Source organism: Anabrus simplex, chromosome 3 (assembly GCF_040414725.1).
Source record: "Anabrus simplex isolate iqAnaSimp1 chromosome 3, ASM4041472v1, whole genome shotgun sequence".
NCBI classification, from domain to species: Eukaryota; Metazoa; Arthropoda; class Insecta; order Orthoptera; family Tettigoniidae; genus Anabrus; species Anabrus simplex.
In genome coordinates this window covers 105,287,515-105,309,197 of record NC_090267.1, presented here as the reverse complement: position 1 = coordinate 105,309,197, position 21,683 = coordinate 105,287,515, and the positions used below count along the sequence as shown (strand labels likewise).

At 41.1% G+C, this 21,683-nt stretch overlaps 1 protein-coding gene across 1 annotated transcript in view; it reads left to right on the top strand.

Moving 5' to 3' along the window:
• Positions 1-5,218: 5,218 nt before the first annotated feature.
• Positions 5,219-21,683, top strand: part of LOC136866041 (bridge-like lipid transfer protein family member 3B) — a 458,695-nt gene continuing 442,230 nt past the window's right edge. Inside the window, exons 1-2 of the mRNA XM_067142666.2 lie at positions 5,219-5,362; positions 5,754-5,955. Coding sequence (XP_066998767.2) covers positions 5,319-5,362; positions 5,754-5,955 — 246 coding nt within the window. The 5' untranslated portion in view covers positions 5,219-5,318. The remainder of the gene's footprint in view (positions 5,363-5,753; positions 5,956-21,683) is intronic.

Genomic DNA, 21,683 nt, shown 5'->3' with positions numbered 1-21,683 from the left:
TTTGAAAACCGGTGATGATAATTTGTAGGGCTACAGTCTTCAGTTGGCTTTTGGCAAAAAATTCATGGTAATAATAATAATAATAATAATAATAATAATAATAATAATAATAATAATAATAATAATAATAATAATAATAAGACCGAGCAAGTGACTGAGCGGTTTTGGTCACGTAGCTATCAACTTGCATTCGAGAGATAGAGGTTCGAACTCCACTGTTGGCAACCCTGAAGATGGTTTTCCGTGGTTTAGCCATTGTTTACACCAGGCAAATGCTGGGGCTGTTCCTTAATTACGAGGCCATGGTGGCTTCCTTCCCACTCCTAGACTTTCCCTATCACATCGTCACCATAAGACCTATCTGTGTCGGTGCGACGTCAACCATATATTAAAAAAGAATAAGAATAATACTTAGGCATTGTGTAAATATTGGGCTACACTTATCATTCGAATCACATGTATCACTGTTGTAGGAGTGGTATAACACTTGTGGTATATAACTGCGAACCTGTTTGTATAAGCTTTCATAACCTTTACCCACCGCCCGTGGGTGGGGATGGTAGAATAACACCCACGCTATCCCCTTGCCTGTCGTAAGAGGTGACTAAAAGAGGCCCCAGGGTCTCTTAACTTGGAAGCCCGGATTGGTGACTACGGGGCCCTTAACTGAGTCCTGGCTTCTTTTCTGTCACTTAGCTTACTTGAGCCTGGCTCCATACTTCTTTCTTTCCTAAACGACCTCCCTTGTGTAGTTAACTCGAAAAAAAAAGAAAGCACGAATGCTATTATTATACAGTTCCCATTATATTTGCTGCTTCTTTTAAAAAACATCTTTGTTTGGAAATTTTCCTATAACATTTTAAAGGCTTGGGTGCATTAGAAACATTCTTGGGATCGAATTCCAGTTGAGTGTTATCGTCCATCTACACTCTTCTGTTCAAATTGCGATTCATCAAAATGATATCAGAAGAAAATGCATAATGGAACCTACAAATATAAAAATTTTTCATATAAGCATGTGATTCTTCAGGAATAATTCCATTGTAATAACTTACTAACCTTGAACAAGACGGAATTATAAATGGGTTGCCATTTATCACGCCTGTATTTTTTTACTGTATCCACTGAACTCACCATCGCTTATCACTGGAAAGTGAAACACTATAATCCCGCCAGTTGACTTGTTCTGACAATTTGGTATAGCGCAGTATCTTATTTCCTTTAAAAAGGCATATTATCACATCGGGCCCGCCCGCATAATAACGGTGCTTGGGGGGACACGGAACGCCCTATGCTTACAATGTTAAATCATGCTTCACAAAGGTACATTTTTCTAAAAACCTATTACAGCTGTCAATTTGAAAATTGCCCAGCATGTGCCTACATATCTTGGCTTGGTACTGAAATAACTGGTTTTGAGTAATATGAAATACTTTCTGATTTTTGAATTATTATTTGTAACTTACAAATTTTGGCAATTTTTTGCTAATTTTTACTCTAATAAAATACTTAATATCTGACCTACAACAATAATAATTCTTTCAGCATGTGCACAACAACATTAGAAAGTAATCCTGAAAGTTTGAATCCTCTGTATCTCACACAACCTGAGGAAATGTTCCTTATGTATTAAAAAACAATTACTTTCAGGAAATGGACTTTAAAGTCACAGCTTTAGTGCATGCCTGCTTCATAGCTTGGATTATCTTTATCCTCTTCCATTTAATCTTCTAGGCTTCTCTTACTAGCTTTTCTGACTTGTCTGGCCTTCTGGTGCAAGTTTTAACAGCCATTTCACCATATCTCAGTCCTTCCAAGTCGAGTTGCAGCATGACGTCACGGGTATGAGTACCAATGCCCAACCCCAGTCTTTGCAGCACTTCACATTTTGTGATTATTTCCCTGGTTAAATGATGCCACATCATCATATACACCAAAATGAAGTATCCTTATTGACACAAACACAGCTTTTTGCAAACGGCTCCATATAATGCTCTTTACACATTCATTAGTATATTGTGTGCGACCATGGAAGCATTTTTTCAAAAGGTTAGTGTATGACAGATCCCCGAAAATAGATTGTATTTCCTCCATAATATCATATGGTAGACTGTGAGGATGGCTGTAAGTTTCTCCTGTATCTATTCCTCTGTTGAACTTACATCAGCTGTCTTCTCCCCGTGGACACAGTCCAGGCTGGAGCTTGTCATCAGTTGATGACTGGAGGAAATTCTTAAGAAGGCAATACCTCCTACAGTAACTAACAATAGAAAAGCAAAACCATGGTTTACAGATGCATGCTACAAAGCAAGAAACACAGCTTTGTCAGCCCTGCACGCAGCAAAATTGCAGCGCACGAAAGAACGGCTGGAGTACTACGCTAATTTAAGAAGAGAATATAAAGCCATAGCTAAACAAGCCTGTCAGACGTTTTTGGAAAAGGAAGAAAAACGTTTAATTGAAGAGGTTACTCAGGACCCTTACAAAGCTTTGCGTCCTAAACAGCCTAAGTTTTCTCGTAATATACCAATGGATGTCTGGGAAGCGCACCTTCGTGCAATTCTTCAGGAGAGGGACACGCGGCCAATCAATTTTCATGTCGACCCAACAGTTATCCCGAACGACTCAGAGAGATTTACGTTTAAAGAAATAGAAGAAACTGTTAAAAGCCTAAAAAAATGGGAAAGCATGTGGTCCAGATAACATTTATAACGAACATTTGAAAGGGATATTCCCAGTGTTGAAAGAATCCATCTGCCAGTTATTGAATGAATGTTTACAACAGGGTAGGATACCAGACAGCTGGGCTAAGTCCACAATAAAAATGATGTACAAGGGCAAAGGTGATACAGCAGACCCTAATTCGTACAGAGGAATTGCTCTGGAATACACTCTCTTAAAGACACTGACTCAGTTAGTATGTAAGCGCCTCACAATATTAATAGACGACAAGCTCCCAGATTCCCATTTTGGCTTCAGAAGAAGAAGATCAACCATTCAAGCAATCGATTGTCTACAACAGTATATTAATGAAGCTCTCGCAATTCCAAAGGGAAAACTTCATGCAATCTTTATTGATTATTCTAAGGCTTTTGATACGATCAATAGAGTTATCGTATTAGAGAAGATCGGGCTTAGTTGTTATCTACTTCCATTTATCAAGAATCTCCTTACAGATAACTGGGTAGAGATTAGTGATGGCATCACCAAGTCATATCCGATACCTCAAACCATTGGTGTCCTTCAAGGCGACCCCGTAAGCCCATTGCTTTTCATTGCCGCCACAGCTGACAACGTACAAAGAATAGATTCAGAAAATGTCAATATTCTCATGTATGCAGATGACATGGTTCTGACGTCAACTTCTCAGTTAGATTTGCAGACTACTTTTAATAAGTTACGAAATGGGCCGAAGAGAACCTTTTTTTTTGCTAGGGCTTTACGTCACATCGACACAGATAGGTCTTATGGTGACGATGCGATAGGAAAGGCCTAGGAGTTGGAAGGAAGCGGCCATGGCCTTAATTAAGGTACAGCCCCAGCATTTGCCTGGTGGGAAACCACGGAAAACCATTTTCAGGGCTGCCGATAGTGGGATTCGAACCTACTATCTCCCGGATGCAAGCTCACAGCCGAGCGCCTCTACGCGCATGGCCAACTCGCCCGGTCAGAAGAGAACCAGCTGAGGTTAACTGAAAATAAGACTGCCTCTCTGACCTTCAGAAAAGGAGGAAAACGGGGAACATTCTTAATCAATGACCAACAACTAAAGTCAGTCACAAATTTTAAGTACCTAGGAGTCACTTTTCAAACACCGGGGAACGTGTTCTCTTTACATGTAAAAGACCGACTAAATGCTACCATAAAATCCATTAACGACATCAGATCTTTGAGTCATCTCTCACTTTCATGTGCCATCGAGTTATTTCATCTTAAGGTTAGTCCTGTAGCCACCTATGGATTAGAAAATATATGGATATATCTTGGAAAGAGGCAACTACATAGTATAGAGAAGGTGAAAGCATTCTATTTAAAGAAAGTACACTCCATCACGCCTCGTATACCAACTGTCGAAGGAATTATTCTTTGTGGAAGAGCTGCGTTTGAAACTACTGCTCCCGGCCACCCCAGCGTATGAGGAACTCCTACAAGAGCTTCAACAAAAGAGAGACAGCATATGGTGGGACTTTCACCAGTGTGATGCGATGATCAACCGCAACTGGACTCAGGGAGGCTATGAGTTGAGACACGTTGTGACCAGACTCTCAGTCCATGGGTTTCCCCAACGCCTGTGTATTAAAGCGAGCTTTCATGAGCCAAGTCCGGACTGCAGGTGCAAAAGATGCGGCGAACTTTGTGAACGCTATCACGTACTTAAGTGTAAACTGAGAATAGAATCCTTAACAAAATTCTGTACAGACGACTGCTCATAAGAATTTTTTTTCCATGCACATTTGTGCGCAATAAAACATTTATTTATATCACAGAACATTACTAGTAGAAGGACTGGTTATTAAACGGTCATCAACAAAGTTCTCACCAACTCTGGCCTTCTTCTTTGAATGAACATGCTTTTTGAACACTCTAGTATTAACACGAAGCATACTGGATCATCAAAATACAGTAAGAACATCGAAGTAAACAGAAACACATGAAATGTAATCACATCAACCATAAACAAAGCAAACAAATAACAGTCAACACCCAAATCCATGACAATGCTGCCAACAGTGAAATTCGACAGCAACATATTTTCCTCATCTTCTTAAATATACCATTCTATTGGCATATATATAAAAAATACTGCTTTCATCAGTCTAAATGTCAAATTACCTGCCTTGCGGGAGCCTGGAGCCTATGCATCATATTATAAAAGAATTAATTAAAAATACTTCCAGCAGGAGGATTATCAAAATTTATACACCATTGGAAAGCGGAATGGTCACAGATACAAAATTCAAAATAATAAAATAAAAAGTTATTTTTCATTTTTTTCGTTCCGTGTCCCCTTAAGACCCAATATGGCCGTCACAGCAAAGGATTGTGGTAGCGTGACCATACCTTTCTATACTGACCTTGTTATCCACATGATGAGTGGACGCACTCTATGAATACGTCGTCAAACTTTGTCGACCTTCTTGAAGTTCTTCATGCTAGTGTAGATGTCTCTATTTTATAAATGGGGTTAGTTTTTTTTTTTTGTAGGGGTGAAGTTAAGTTGACAGCTAGTGTAAACAGGGTAGGATTGTGTAGGACTCGTAATGGAGAAGTGAGATATAATTATCTATCTTCCAAATATTGAACTTTCGCTACCTGAGATGGTGTCAATAATTAAGAACCAGCTTTTGAAACATTTGTCGAGGTGAGAAAGTGGAATGGTCTTATCATATAGTGTTAAATCATACTATGTGACATTGGGGAGGGGTTATGAAAAATTTGTTACAGATTGTCATTACTTTATATTCTTGTGATCATTGTCAGTATGTTTGTTTATTGTATATTTATATAAGTTACTTTTGAAAGTCTTGCGGTTGCTGCCGCGCAAGTGAAAATTTCAAAATATAGTGGTAACTTACATTTCGAAATTGACCTTTGGCCTAGTCCTTATCGATGACTATTTACATTCTCGTGAAGAATATTTTTATTTTGAAACGTGCCATTGCCCTCCCCCCCCCCCTCTAATACATTTATGAATTAAACTCTAGGTATTTTAATCACCTTGTTATTGATGACACCTATGTAATATTTGACAGGTTCACCAAGAATTTATCTGCTGATAGAATTAATCTCAGTACCTTCAAAGGCGAAGGAGAGCTCTGTAACCTGGAGTTGGATGAAATAGTTTTAACAGATCTTCTTGAACTTCCATCATGGCTTCGAATTACAAGTGCATGGTGCAACAAAGTGGCATTTCGCATTCAGTGGACAAAGTTGAAAAGTGTACCTATATTTCTCGTAAGTTTCTAATTTGCTTTATGTATAAAAAATTCTGAAAGCTGTTATAAAACTTTGCATATAATACTAAGCAAATAATCAAATATGTTGAGGTGTGTACCTTACTATTACTCTTTTGGATAATTGTGAGTCAGTGAGAAACTTTCAAAGTTACTGTAGTCAGCATTGTGGGAATTAAGTAGTTTCAGTGACAGCTTGTCGGAAAGAACGACAAATCATTGAGACATTATTTTGGTATTTATTTTATATTTTCGATTTAAGTTACTATTCTTTTATGTGCCTGCCTGTAGAGGTCTCAGATTTGATTTCTAGCCTCTCTGTGGATTTTATTCCTGGTGGAGAAGGTTAGGGTCAGATTTAACTCCCTTTTGGGCGGTCAACCAAAGAGCTGTCTGATGTGGAAAGCAGGAAATCTGGTCATGAAAGTTGAGGAATATGGCTAATAAGGCATCGTGTTGATCATATGACACTCCAGTATCTTTAGGCTGTATGGCTAAGTAGTTGTCTTGATAGGACCAAAACCTTTTCAAGGGGTGTATGGGCCTTATTCTCACATTTTCTCTCTTTCCACCTCTTACCAAGTTGCCTGTTATGGGTGCGTCCTGTATAATTATTTCCCATACGGTTCACATGGTTCTTCAAGATTTTTTGGTATTTTCCTATAGGCTAAATTGTAACATGGGGTCTACCTTCAGTTATTTAATAACTTCCTCATTCCTCTCGTGGTTCCATCGCATATAGGTCCTATCCTATGTCTCATGACTCTCATCTCAGCAGTGGTGATTCAGGATTCACCTTTTTGCCTGATGGTCCATGCTCCACTTCTGTACAAGAGAACTGGTCTGTCTAGTTTTCTATAAATTTGTAGCAATATTTGTCTCCAAATTTGAGCCTGTGTCAGAAAGAATTATGCTCTTAGAACCAAATGGTAACTTTTTTCAGATTAATGTACTGCAGGTATGTGTATGAAGGCTGAAAAGAAATGTACAGTATAATGAACATGATCTTATACGAATGTGTTAATGACATCCCAAATTCAGTAAAAAAGAAAGATAGTTTCACAATGATAATAGGAAATTTTATTTTCAAAATAGGAATGGGATGGTAAAGTGACTTGGTAGGAGAGTGGGGACTGGAAGAAAGTGGTGAGTATGGTGACAGACTGTCAGTTTTGCCAAGAGACAAAAATGATCTTCACTAATACTTGATTTCAACATTCAGATTGCCAATCGTATATGTGGACTCCTCCAGTGTTCGATAGTGGAATTGACACCATTGAAAGAAATCAGATAATTTTATCCTGATTAATAAGTGGTTCAGTAATTTTGTAAGTAGGATAATCACTTAGAACGGTGCTGATACTGGATGTGATCACAACCCACAGTTGATGTAGTGTTAAGATAGTAGAAAAATATTTTTGTGCAGTTACTTATTCCTCGGCTGTACAGCCGTCTGAGATAATTGTCCATTCTTCTTTAACTCATTCTCTCCATTTCCAAACTTGCACTTTCAATTGTCTCATGTTTTGTTCCACATCCTCCATCCCAATCTTGGTCTTACTGTTCTCCTTCCTCCAGGTTTCCCATCCAACACTCCCTTCAGAAACCTGGTGTCATCCATTCTTATCAAATGGTCAAACCATTGTAACCTCTTTTAAATATCTGCCACTGTGTCTTGATCTTTGTACAAAATTTGTTGCTCATTCTTAGTTATTTTCCAAAGTTCATCCTCCACTACAGGTCCATAGATGCATCTCAATATCCCCCTCTCCCAGAGGTGTAGCATCATCATATCCATTTCTGAATGTTGAGAATTACCATATCATTTCTGACTTAAGTCACATTTCACCAGCATACCTAACCGTTGGCTTTGTAAATTGTCTTGTATATTTTAATCTTGCCTTTTTTGCTGACTGCTTTGGATGTAAAAATAAGGCTACCAAGCTTGATAGCTGCAGTCACTTAAGTGCGGCCAGTATCCAATATTCAGGAGATAGTAGTCGAACCCTACTGTCGGCAGCCCTGAAGATGGTTTTCCGTGGTTTCCCATTTTCACACCAGGCAAATGCTGGGGGTGTACCTTAATTAAGGCCACAGCCGCTTCCTTCCCAGTCCTAGCCCTTTCCTGTCCCATCGTCGCCATAAGATATGTGTCGGTGCGACATAAAGCCAATAGCAAAAAAAGAAGGAAAAAAAAGCTATTACTGTGAAGCATGTCTATCAGACACAATTAAAGACTCGGAAGTGCTACTGGATTCTTATACCCTGTCCTGAAAGGATTGGCTTGTAACCTCAGGAGGTGGACTTCCTTTTGCTGCAAAACCAGAGTGCAGTCCAACAAGACCCAACTTTAAAACAAACGCTGAAGTAGTGTGGGTAGAAATTACGAGCAGTGGCAATGAATTTCTCAGCTGTTCAGTGTATCATGCACCTAAGTCCTCGCTATCATTCTCAATATGCAATTTTTTTATTACAAAAGAAAAATATCACACGACAACTCATTTACTTCTTTGTGTAACAACTTTATTGGCACTATGATACATATACTGTTCTCTTCAATCGTCCTTTTTTTCTATTCTCGCACTTGCGTTATCTTTTTTATTCTCTAAAAAGCAATCACTCTGTTTTTTAAATAATCGACAAAGAATATATACATGTTTCACACTAATGACCTATTGGTGATGTTTCTTGACACTGTATTGGAAGTATTTGTGTGTTAATATGTCTATTGCTATGTCACAAGTCTTTAAAAATCCTGTCCACTGGTACCTTATTCATCGTAAACTGAGCATGCTAATGTATAAGCAGGATAAGTATATGGTTGTTACCTGTCTAGGGACACAAAACATTAATATATTAACACAATTTATAGATCATCGTAACTCCTATTATTTTATCTATTATATTAAATATGATTATTGAAGGTTTTATTGCAATTAGGATATCAGACCTATGACAGTTATCCCCCCCTAAATCCCTCAATATCTATCCTGGACCTTCCTTTCTCTAGGTCTTAAATTATATCTAGGTGTTCTGATATCTATGTCCTAATCTCTCTTATCTTCCAAGGTACGTATCGTTGTGTGTTGATCATCCCTGGAGTCCACTTTCTTCTGGGGCCCTTTAGAGTGTGTCCACTCTACGGTCTCTCCTCCATTCTTGTAGGGGTCGAGGTAACACGTTCATTTCCCATGTATGCACCTTCGTTGGCGGTATAGTCTTCAGGAGATGCATACTGTTTCCCAACTTTTTATTCACCTCTAAAGGTCCAAGCCACTTGGCGGCTTTAAAAAGGGTGTTTGCTTTTTCTGTGATCTCGTTCAGATTAAAATTTGGATTAGCATACTGATCCATATTGATATAGAATTCTTGACTCTGAGATGAGCTTATGAAGACTTTATACAAGCTTATCAGCATGCATCATACAATAATAAATCTTCTATTGACGCAAAATTTATAAATACAGCACTACGTAACTTAGCAATAAGAGATTCTATATTTTAAAATAGATGTATAACATTGAAACAATGGATGAATGAGTGAGAATATGTACAAACATCAAGAACAGTGTTTTAATGGACTGGTAAACTTTCCAGACTGTTAAAGTTACTCCTTCAAGCACGTTTTATCATCGTATCATTATTTTAACATTAGTCATTAGTCATTAGTCATTCGCAATCAACATAGTAATATTTTACCAGCTCAACATTGAAACGTTTTAAAATAAGTTTGTCAATAATGCAACACTGGTTTGAATGAGTGAATATCAAGATCAGCATCAAAACGAACTTAGTGAACTTTGCAGAATTTAAAAAAGCCATTTTTCCAATCATATTTTTTTTTTTTACCACAATACATCACCCTAAGTTAGCATGAGTCATTCATAATTAGGACAAGCTGTGTTTTAGCATTATATATTGTTATTATTAAGACGATAGGTTCTTCAGCTGAAGATGACCCACTAAAAGGGTCCAAAACCAGTACTGACATATTAGCGTGTTTTAAGTACTTTATAATAGAATAAATTTATTGATTAGGTGGAAAGTTCCTGTCTTTATATTTGTGAAGGCTTATTATCATTCATCAAGTTAATAGACAGGTGGGGTGGATTAGGTTCATGATCACTACAGATTTGATCAATATGTTTACCTTCTAGTCAGGTGTCGTGTATCTGGGGCTTCTTCATTCTTCCGGACCCCTCCTTACCCGAATTTGAACGGACCCAAGCTAGTTTTCCAGGCATTGGCCTTTAAAATGCCCGGTCTGCCCGCATCGGTAGCATTTCCGGGGATCCTCTGCTGTTATGGTTTTCGTTTTTGAGGTATGGTAACTTGTTTCTTTGTCTAATTTTGCAACTATGTGACGGAGCTCTTCAAAGGTTTTTGGTTATGCCACCTTAACAAGCAATCGAACCTTATCATGTAGCAGTTCAATTATATAAGGGATGCTCGTATCAGTATTTTCCCTTTGGTGGACTTACTTTAAGAGCTGGAGTTTTTGAATTACGAAAGCTCCTGCTCTCATTCCACTGGGTTGCGCTTCAGTTAGGAACTTTTTTTGTACCAAAGTTTGGACAGACTCAGAGTCAAATCTCTTAAATTCCTCCCAGTCGAGGCTGAGCCCTTTAATGTTCTGACACCAAGTCCCTGCTGATGCTTTTAGTTGCTGGCTGACAGTTTGCAAGTATATTTCCGTAGGTATATTTGTCTTACCCAGTAGAGACTCTGATGTCTTTAGAGTCTCCCATGAAATTCCAGTAGGCTGTCTTTGATTACTCTGGGATCGACCGGTATCCCAAGGGGGAGGTTCACACCTCTCTTCTGTAGGCAGGGTTAAAATTTTTCTGTTAACCTTGGATTCAAACTTCATAAATTTCTGGCCTACTTCTATTTTAAAACTGTTGGATTCCCGCTCAACTTCTCCAATCTTCTCCTCGACTTTGTTTTGCAAGGTGTGCATATTACTTACTACTTTATCTACATCTAATTCTACACTGTTGATTGTGTCATTAATTTTTGAAATATCTTCTTTCAGACCTTTGACCCAGAAATTGATTCAACTCTTTATTTCTTGAGACTGGGCCTCAATTTTCCCTTCTAGTTTTTCAGATCTGGTCTCGATGTTTTTAGACCGGGTCTTGATCAAAGTAGTTAGATGTACAAGCATAATGCTTACTCGGTCGTTGGTTTCCTTCTCCAAGATGACTTCGAAGTCGAAACTGCCAGGGTCCTCCTCGTTTTCTATCAAATTCTGGAGCAGCCTCTCTTGTAACTCCGCCTTGCTTCCAGCTGTTGGTAAACCTCGGGATGCCAGCGCCTTCTGTAAAATCACCACCGTCATTTGAACGATCTTCATCGCTGAGTTTCAAAAGTCCTGTCGCGGTCACCAATTTATCGTTCTCAATATGCGATTTTTTTACTGCGAAAAAAAAATCACACGAGAACACATTTACTTTTTTGTGTAACAACTTTGTCACTTTGATACATATACTGTTCTCTTCAATCGTCCTTTTTTCTATTCTCGCACTTGCGTTATCTTTTTTATTCCCTAGAAAGCAATCGTTCTTTCTTTAAAACAATGTACAAAGAATATATACATGTTTCACACCAATGACCTATTGGTGATGTTTCTTGGTGCCATATTGGAAGTCTTTGTGCGTTAATACGTCCATTGCTTTGTCACAAGTCTTTAAAAATCCTACCCCCTGCGGATGCGGGACGTACGCGTAGAATACACCCGTGGTATCCCCTGCCTGTCGTAAGGGGTGACCTAGGTGCGGACATGGATTGCGGTTTGGTACATTGTGTTGGACCAGGAGGGGCTGAATACTTCCACAGGTAATCCCTGCCCGTCATAGAAGGCGACTAAAAGCGTCATTAGACCATTTCAAAATTTCTGATGTGTGTGCTGCTCAGAGATGGACCTCTTACATGTCTGGTTGCGCCCAAAAGCCCGCTTTTGACCACCCAGGGATCTTGCGGATGGGAGCGTCATGTACCCATGCAGTAGTATCTGCCTGACAACACAGGTCCCCGCACAGCCGAATGCTGGAAGGATATATTATTAATTATTTTTTCTTTATATTTAGTGCTCTGTACATGCTATGGGGTACATGCCATTGCGGGTGACTGGAGGAAGGGAGTCCTAGTGCTCATTGCCTTAGTCATCCCGTATTTGGCATTGTCCAACATCGGACCCCGGGCAGTACCAGCTATGACTAGGTGGGTATTGCCTTGGCAGCTTGGTTTGGCTACAGAGACTGCTGATCGGAGTGGGTGGCATTCGGGGAGGATGGCTTCGGGCATGACTTCAAAACAGTCGCCCATTCTAAGGTTGTCCCCCACCAAAGTCTTTAACTTTTGCTTCCCTGAGAGGTTCAACTTCCTGGGAACATGCGCAGCGTGAAGGAATGGGATCCAGCTTCTCTAGGTTTCTGGTTGCTACCAGTACCGATGGGCATGATTTTAAGCTGGTAAAATTGATCCATTTTAGTAGGCACATTGAAGGCATCTATGGCAAACTTGAGGATCTGAAGAAAATGCGCAACGGTAGTTTACTTTTGAAGACTCGCACAGCACTGCAAGCCGATCAGTTGTTTAAGTGCGACCACTTTGGCGAAATCCCCATCAAAGTGGACGAGCACAAATCCTTGAATCTGGTTCGCGGAGTCATCTTTCACTGCAACCTTATTTTGAACACTGACAACGAGTTGATGGAAGACATGAAGAACCATGTCGTGATACACGTCCGGTGCAATATGCGCATGGTCAACGGTGAAGACATTGCCACTGGTGCCTTCATTGTCTCTTTCAAGTTGTCAGTGTTACCAGAGAAAGTCAAGGTAACAACTTATCGTTGCAATGTGACGCCGTACATCCCGCCACCTATGTGATGCTATCAATGCCAGTGATTCGGACATATGGTATCTCGTTGTTCGAATCAGTCTGTGTGTGGTACATGTGGACGAGTAGCTCACGGCGCGGAAGAATGCACAACTCCGTACAAGTGCACTAACTGCTCTGGTCTTCATTCTCCTTGGGATCGGAACTGTCCGACATATCTGAGTGAGAAGAAGATCCAGGAGATCAAGTCCCTGGATGGTCTTTCCTACCAGGAAGCGCACCGTAAGTTTAATTCCACAAATACACCTGCCCGTACACTTGACTACAGCATGATAGCTCAGAGTCTCCCAGGTTCGTCTTTCACGTCCTAGTTCTTGTTACCTGTGACGACCGCTGCGCCCAAGGTGACTGTTGCTCCTCAGAGCAACGTCGTAAAGAGTAAAAGCTCAAAGGGGGTGACCACCCCACCTTCAACCAACCAGAAGTCTATGCTGGCTGGCAGTTCTAAGCTGGCACAGCAAGGGGGGAAGGCTAAATCTCTCCCCCCCCCCCCAAGAGGTCTGTGAAAGCCGTGTCCCAGCCAGCAGAGGCGGCATCGTCGACCAGGGCTGGGAAATCGTCTCCCAGCCCGTCTAAACTAGAAAAGAAGGCGGCGAAGAAGAGTGCCCATCCCGTGCGCTCCTGCACTTCCCCTGCAAAGGGAAATCATGCCCTCCATCTGGAGGGGAACTTCCTGCCTCTGAAAAGTGTCGGAAGTTCTGGGCGTCATCCCAGCCATCTGTCGGTGATGGGATGGACATCGCGCTGTCATCTACATCTACAGTTGTAGATGTTGATAGTGTTTAGGTTCACAAGCATCTTGTCGCTCATAACCTAACACTCCTTATATAGTCCATACTATGGCACTGTTACAGTGGAATTGTGTCCGACTCGTTGGCTGAACGGTCAGCGTACTGGCCTTCGGTTCAGAGGGTCCCGGGTTCGCTTCCCGGTCGGGTCGGGGATTTTAACCTTAATTGGTTAATTCCAATGGCACGGGGGCTGGGTGTATGTGTTGTCGTCATCATCGTTTCATCCTCATCACGACGCGCAGGTCGCCTAGGGGCGTCAACTAGAAAGACCTGCACCTGGCGAGCCAAACCCGTCCTGGGATATCCCGGCACTAAAAGCCATCCGACATTTCAGTGGAATTGTAATGGTTATGACAGGCATCATGCTGAGATACGTCATCTCATTAGTGAGTATGCGGTGAGTATAGTCTGTATTCAGGAGACAAACTTCAGACCAGGTCATCATACGGTCTTGAGAAATTTCCGACTATACTCGACAGAACGATATTATGCTTACTGGCCATCTGGTGGCGTGGGTATTTTTGTTCGTTCTGATACCTATAGCGAAGAGGTTCCTCTAAGGACCCCACTGGAAGCAGTTGAATGCGGGTACCGCTGCCTGTCATAGCAACAGTGTGTAATGTTTATTTTCCACCAGGCCAGCCTCTTTAACATAAATGAATGTTGCTGATCTTATAGATCAGCTTCCACCTCCCCTTCCTCTTGTTGGGAGATTTTAACGACCATCACCCCATATGGGACTCTGAGATGCCTTGCTGCCGGGGAAGAGAGCCGGAAACATTAGTAACAGAGCTGGACTTATGTATTTTGAACACAGGGGAACCAACTCACCTTAGTGTACGTTACGGCACATATTCTCGCATAGAAGTAAGTCTATGCAGCCGAACAGTGGTTCCGCTGTTTTGGTTGAATACACACTATGATCTCTGTGACAGTGACCATTTTCCCATCATCCTTACTTTGTCCAATAATGGACCATTTATATTGGTATTAAAAATTTGTTGAGCCTCCTCTTCGATGGATTCTTAAATGTGCTGATTGGCCAAAGTACACATCACTAGCTGTCTTTAACGACGATACCAGGTGGACAGTCGGCGAGGAAATAACTTACATCACCCAAGTTATTCTTGCTGCTGCTGAGGAGTCCATTCCTTCCTTTTCAAGGACTCCTTGCCGAAAACTCGTTCCTTGGTGGAATGAAGAAATTGCAGCAGCTATGAAAGAACGCTGTCGCGCTCATAAACATTATCGTAGGCAGCCTGCTGTGGCCGACTCGGTAAGATTTAAACAGCTCCGCGCTAAGGCGCGAGTTCTTATTCGCCAAAGTAAAAGAGCTTCGTGGGTGAGATATGTGTCTCTATGACGTCCCATACTCCATCATCTCAAGTGTGGATTAAACTTCTATGTATTTCGGGTATTCAGAGTTCCTCTTCTGTACCGGGAATTTCCATTGCAGCCAGTATCATCACTGAACCACTCTTGATTGCTAACCATCTAGCTAGCCATTTCACGGATGTTTCTGGCTCCGGGAATTATCATAATGATTTCCTTGCTCTGAAGCAGGAAGCAGAACGTCTCTCAGTTTTGCCACTCAAGCCTCAGAGAACTATAACGTGCCCTTTGTGGAGTGGGAACTCTGCAGCACCTTAGCACTTTGCAAGGATACATCTCCTGAACCAGACAATATCCATAACCAGATGTTGAAACACCTTAGTGAGGACAGTCTACTATACCTCCTGGATAGAGGGTGAGTTTCCGTCTCAGTAGTGAGAGGGCATAGTCATTCCTGTCATCAAGCCTGATGAAGATCCTAAGTATGCAGGAAGTTACAGACCGCTTTGTCTTACAAACTGCCTGTGTAAGTTATTTGAGAGGATTGTAAATCACTGACTTGTGTAGTGTCTGGAGAAACAAGGACTCTTGTCCGAGTACCAGTGTGGTTTTCGAGGCGCTCGCTTGACCACTGACCACCTGGTACACCTGGAGAGCTCTATCCAGAATGCGTTTCTCTGGAAACAGCATTTGGTAGGTGTTTTCTTTGACTTAGACAAGGCTTACGGCACCACATGGCGATATGGTAACCTTTCAGTCCTGCATCAGTGGAGATTCCAAGGTCACTTGCCGGTATTTATTGCGAATTTTTTGTCCCTCTGTCTATTCAATGTCCAAGTAGGGAGGACATATTCCCAATGCCACGTTCAAGAAAACCGAGTCCAACAGGGATCGGTTCTTAGTGTCACTCTGTTCACGATTGCCAAAAACGGTATTGTTGCTGCTGGTTCAGCAGTAATCCCGTCGCTATATGTGGACGATTTTGCTCTGCACTATATCTTGTGTAATATGCAGTCGCAGAGCAACAATTGCAGCAAGCTATTAGGAGAGTGGAGCAATGGACCTTAGACCATAGCTTTCGGTTTTCCACCGCAAAGACCTCTGTTGTCCACTTTTGCCATCAACGTACTCTTCACCCTCATCCTCATTTAGGAAATGGCGCTTTTCCCGTAGTTGACACTTGCCAATTTCTTGGGCTCCTTTTCGATAGTAAATTATTGTGGGAATCACATGTGCGGCTGCTAAAAGTGCAATGCACCAAGAGGCTTAATCTCTTAAAGTTTCTTAGCAGCACTAATTGGGAAGCGGGTCACACGGTGCTCCTATGATTCTATCGGGCACATATTTTATCCATGTTAGACTACGACAGTGCAGCATATGACTCGGCAAGACCAAATGTCCTTGCAAAACTGAACAGCATCCACCACAGCGGGGTTAGGTTGGTGACTGGAGCTTTCTGAACAAGCCCTATAGCTAGCCTGCTTGCTGAATCTGGTGTGCCACCTTTACACCTGAGGCGCCAGGAGCTCCTTCTGGCGTATGCTGCTAATTTGCGGCAGGTGCTACTTCACCCAAGCTATCCTTCGTATTCAACAATAGAAACCGTTGGTTGTACGCCGCTTGTCCTTGAGCAACACGGCCGGTTGGAATACGCTTGGATAGCGGTCACAGATTGTTCCACGTACCTTCGGTTCCTTGCCTTGTCAGACAACCAAGTGGAATACCTCCGTGGGTAGTACGACGACCTGAAATCATCCTGGATCTGCACACTGGCCCAAAGGAAAACACGGCCCCTTCGATTTATCGGAGGCTCTTCCTGTCTGTTGTTGGCCAGTATCCAGGTTCAGTCGTTTACATGGATGGTCCAAGGACAGAAACAAAGGTGGGCTGTGCGTCGACAATGATAGGTTTCTTTTTGCTCTCCCGGAAACCTGTATAGTGTGTACACAGCAGAGCTCTATGCTATCTGTGGAGTTCTGTGGCACGCATTTTCTGATGAGCTCTGACACTTTCTTCTGTGCCCTGACTCCTTGAGCTCGCTGCAGTCTATTGATAACCTGTTTCCCTCGGCACCCTCTGGTACAGCGGGTCCAGGACCTGCTGGCCAGGTGTTCAGATGCACTAGAATCATGTTTGTGTGGCTCCCAAGCCTCATGGGTGTAGAGGGAAATGAATTAGTAGATAAGGTTGCCAAGGAGGCAGTTACGCTGCCCCCGTAGCCTTACAAGGTTCCAGCAAGTGATATTCGCACTCACCTGAGACATCTGGTTATATCCCATTGGGATATGGAGTGGCAGGCCATTCCACTTCCAAAGAATCTGAGAGCGATAAAAGGAACAATGAAGGTATGGAGGACTTCCCTTCGGGCTTCTCGGAGGGAAGCAGTGGTATTATGCGTCTTCGGATCGGCCACAGTATCCTGACACACTCCCATCTATTGAAAGGAGAACCCTCTCCGGTCTGTACTTCCGGCGATCATCTTACTGTGGTACACATCTTTACGGAGTGTGTGGACCTGGTCGATCTGCGCCGTAGGCTTAACCTCCCAAGTACAATCTCCCACATCCTGCGAGATGACGAGCAGTCAGCAGACCTCGTCATCCGTTTTATGAGGGATAGTGGTCTTTTTTATTGTGTATAATGATGTCCTTTGTCCTAGAGTATTTGTGTTAACTGTGCTTTTATCCCATTGACTTTATTTTAGTTTGTGTTGTGTATTTTAATGTGTTATTTTAACATCTAACGTGGATTATATATATATCTGTACTTCCAGGCAATGCCTTATTCCTTTGTTACCTGTATTTTCTATTATTTTATTAGAAAATAAGACATTGTGAATTAGATCCACTGATTGTTTTAATCTTATAATCATTTTTCTTCATCACCATTTTTTTAAACTCTAGTCATTGGATGCATTTAAAAATTTTAATCATCATATATCATGCCGTCCATCTTGTTCCATTAGGGGCCGATGACCTTCGATGTTAGGCCCCCTTAAACAACAAGCATCATCATCATCATCATTTAAAAATCCTGTCCGCTGGTACCTTATTCATCGTAAACTGAGCATGCTAATATATAAGCAGGATAAGTACATGGACATCGTACATCCAGGGACACAAAACATTAATATATTAACACAATTTATAGATCATTGTAACTCTTATTATTTTATTATTTTATCTATTATATTAAATATGATTATTGAAGGTTTTACCACAATTAGGATATCGGACCTACAACATTGCAGACGATGAATGATGCCTTACTCTCCTCTGGATTGTTTGCAACAAGAACAGCATAATTAGGACTTCAAACTCGAAATTTCATGGTCTAGAAATGCCGCCCCAATGCTGAATATCAACTTACTAATAGCTTCCTCACCATTTTTTATGACTTTTTCTCAACCAGCTAGTATTTAAAGCTACCTGCATCACTCAAAATTCCCGTTCTATCTAGACCTGTTCTTTACCAAGTCCCCATCATCCATTTGGTCCACCATTGAGTTGGCTGTGCGATTAGAGTTGCGTAGTTCCGAGCTTGCATTTGGAAGATGGTGGGTTCGAATTCTGGTGCATCAGCCCTGAAAATAGTTTTCCGTGGTTTCCCATTTTCACACCAGGAAAATGGCTGGGTTGAACCTTAACCCTTTGAATTCTAACATTATTAGCTATATTTGGAACACAGAATCATCATCATCATCATCATCATCATCAATTCCTTCCAGCGTGCTGGGTAGCATGTTTAAGAATGGTGTGCCTCCATTTATTACGGTCCTGGTATGCTTCTTCTCTCTCTAGGGCATCTCATGTTTCTCCTCTCTTCTCTAGGTCTGCTCTTATCTGATCTAACCACCTTTTTCTAGGCGTCCAATTGGTCTTCATCCCGGAATGGTCTTTTCAAGAAACTTCCTTGGTGTTTGAGTCTTCTGCATCCTCTTAATGTGTCCTAGCCCCTTCAGCCTTGCAACGCTCAGCCTTTCTTCCGTGGTCAGGTTGACCCGCAGGTCTCTTTGTATCTGATCATTCCTAATTCTATCCTTCCTTGTTTTCTGTGCAGCTGATCTAAGGAGCTTATTTCAACAGCTTGCAGTTGACTTACTTCTCTTTTATGTATGATGAAACTGTCCAGACTATATGTCATGATGGGCAGGAGATAAATCTTAAACAGGATCTGTTTAACCCTCTGAGGAACTCCCTTGTCCCATACTATTTTCCTTACGTGATGGAGGAAGTTCGATCCTTTTTGCACCCTGTTCAACACTTTGTTCTTGGCACTACTGTCATTTGACATTGTACTCCCCAGATTTTTAAAGGTATTCACACATTCAATCTTCTCTTCCTCGAGAGTGAGGTTACAAGGTGTATTTGTCCTAACTTTCATTACCACTGTTTTGCTCTTGCTCACAGTTAACTTATATTCTTTAAACATGGTGTTCCAAAGATCCAGTTCTGAACATCTCTCTCAGTTTCTCCCCAAATGGCAACATCATCAGCAAAAAGAAATGCATTAAGATATTCTTGATCTATTTATTTGAGTTCCTTTATAATAGTATTCATGAGTAAATGAAGAGCAATAGGAGAGAGAACTCCCTTGTTGGACACCTCTTCTTGTTTTAAACGACTGAGATCTTCCATCTCCTGCTTGCACACTACTTTCACAACCATCATACATCTGAACTTTTTTAATTAGTGCTTCTGGGATGTTATGTTTTTCTAAACATTCCCGTATTTTTCCTCTCTCCACCCTGTCATATGCTTTTTTTCAAAAACCAAAAACACTAGTATCAAGTCCTTCCCTTTTTCCCAAAAAATTTCCATTAGCTGCCTGAATAAAAAATTAGGTCTGTGGTTCCTCTATTTCTTCTAAATCTGTGTTGTTCCTCTTCATATTGCTCTTCCATTATTTCTCTCAGTCTCTGCTCTATAATCTTCTCCATTATCTTAAGGCATTGTGACAAAAGGGTGATGCCTCTAAAATGGGTGCGCTTCCTTCTACTTCCTTTTTTAGACAAAGGTATTATAATTTTTTTCCAACTTGTTCTCTTTCCATATAACTCCCAGTGTTCGATATAGCCACTGTATTCCAGGGATTCCAGCTGCCTTAATCATGTCTTCTGTTAGTTCATCTGCTCCCGCTGACTTTCCACTTTTCGTTTTCTTCAGGGCATTTTCTGTCTCTTTCTAATTAATTGGAGGTTGTTTCTTATGTAAATCATTGGTGACTTTGGTAACTTGTACTTGTTCATTGTTAATTTTGAAAAACAACTTTTCATCTCTTCTCTGATTTCTACCATGTCTGTGATAATGGTCCCATCCTCTGTTTCAATAGCTTTAATTTCTTCCCTATTTGATGTTTTACTTTTCATTAACTTGTATAACATTTTCTGATTTCCTTTACTATCTTCCTCAATTCTTTGGATGAACAGTTCCCAGCTCTTCTCCTTTTCTTCTTTCACTACTCTTTTTACCTGGAGTTTCTTATTCCTGTATTCCTGTTCCAGTCTTCCTATTTTTCTGTTGTCCTTCGGTACAATTTCCTGAGCCTGATTATATCTCTCAACATCTTCATTTTTCTTTGCTATGTTTCTTTTTTTTTAAATTGTATGCTTTACTCTGTCATTCAACCAACTTGTTCCTTTCTTGCCGGGCTGAGTGGCTCAGACGGTTGAGGCGTTGGCCTTCTGACCCCAACTTGGCAGGTTCGATCCTGGTTCGGTCCGGTGGTATTTGAAGGTGCTCAAATACATGCCTCGTGTCAGTAGATTTACTGGCATATTAAAGAACTCAATCAATCAATACTGATCTGCATTTAGGGCAGTCGCCCAGGTGGCAGATTCCCTATCTGTTGTTTTCCTAGCCTTTTCTTAAATGATTTCAAAGAAATTGGAAATTTATTGTACATCTCCCTTGGTAAGTTATTCCAGTCCCTAACTCCCCTTCCTATAAATGAGTATTTGACTCAATTTTTCCTCTTGAATTCCAGCTTTATCTTCATATTGTGATGTTTCCTACTATTAAAGACGCCACTCAAACTTATTCGTCTGCTAATGTCATTCCACGCCATCTCTCTGCTAATAGCTCGGAACATACCACTTATATTAAATAACAGTAGTATATCACGTGTAACATACCACTTAGTCGAGCAGCTCATCGTCTTTCTCCCAATTATTCCCAGCCCAAACTTTGCAACATTTTTCAAACTCTACTCTTTTGTTGGAAATTACCCAGAACAAATTGACCTGCTTTTCTTTGGATTTTTTCCAGTTCTTGAAACAAGTAATCCTGGTGAGGCTCCCATACACTGGAACCATACTCTAGTTGGGGTCTTACCAGAGACTTATATGCCCTCTCCTGTACATCCTTACTACAACTCCTAAATACCCTCATAACCATGTGCAGAGATCTGTACCCTTTATTTACAATCCCATTTATGTGATTACCCCAATGCAGATCTTTCCTTATATTAACACCTAGATACTTACAGTGATCCCCAAAAGGAACTTTCAACCCATCAACGCAGTAATTAAAACTGAGAGGACTTTTCCTATTTGTCAAACTCACAACCTGCGGGACTGAATTCCGGCATCTTGGCGTCTCTGAGAACCGTAAAAGTAGTCAGTGGGATGTAAAGCAAATAACATTATTTATTATTGTTTCTTTCTCCTTGACTTCACCTTTCGTATTACCACCTACCTCTATAGC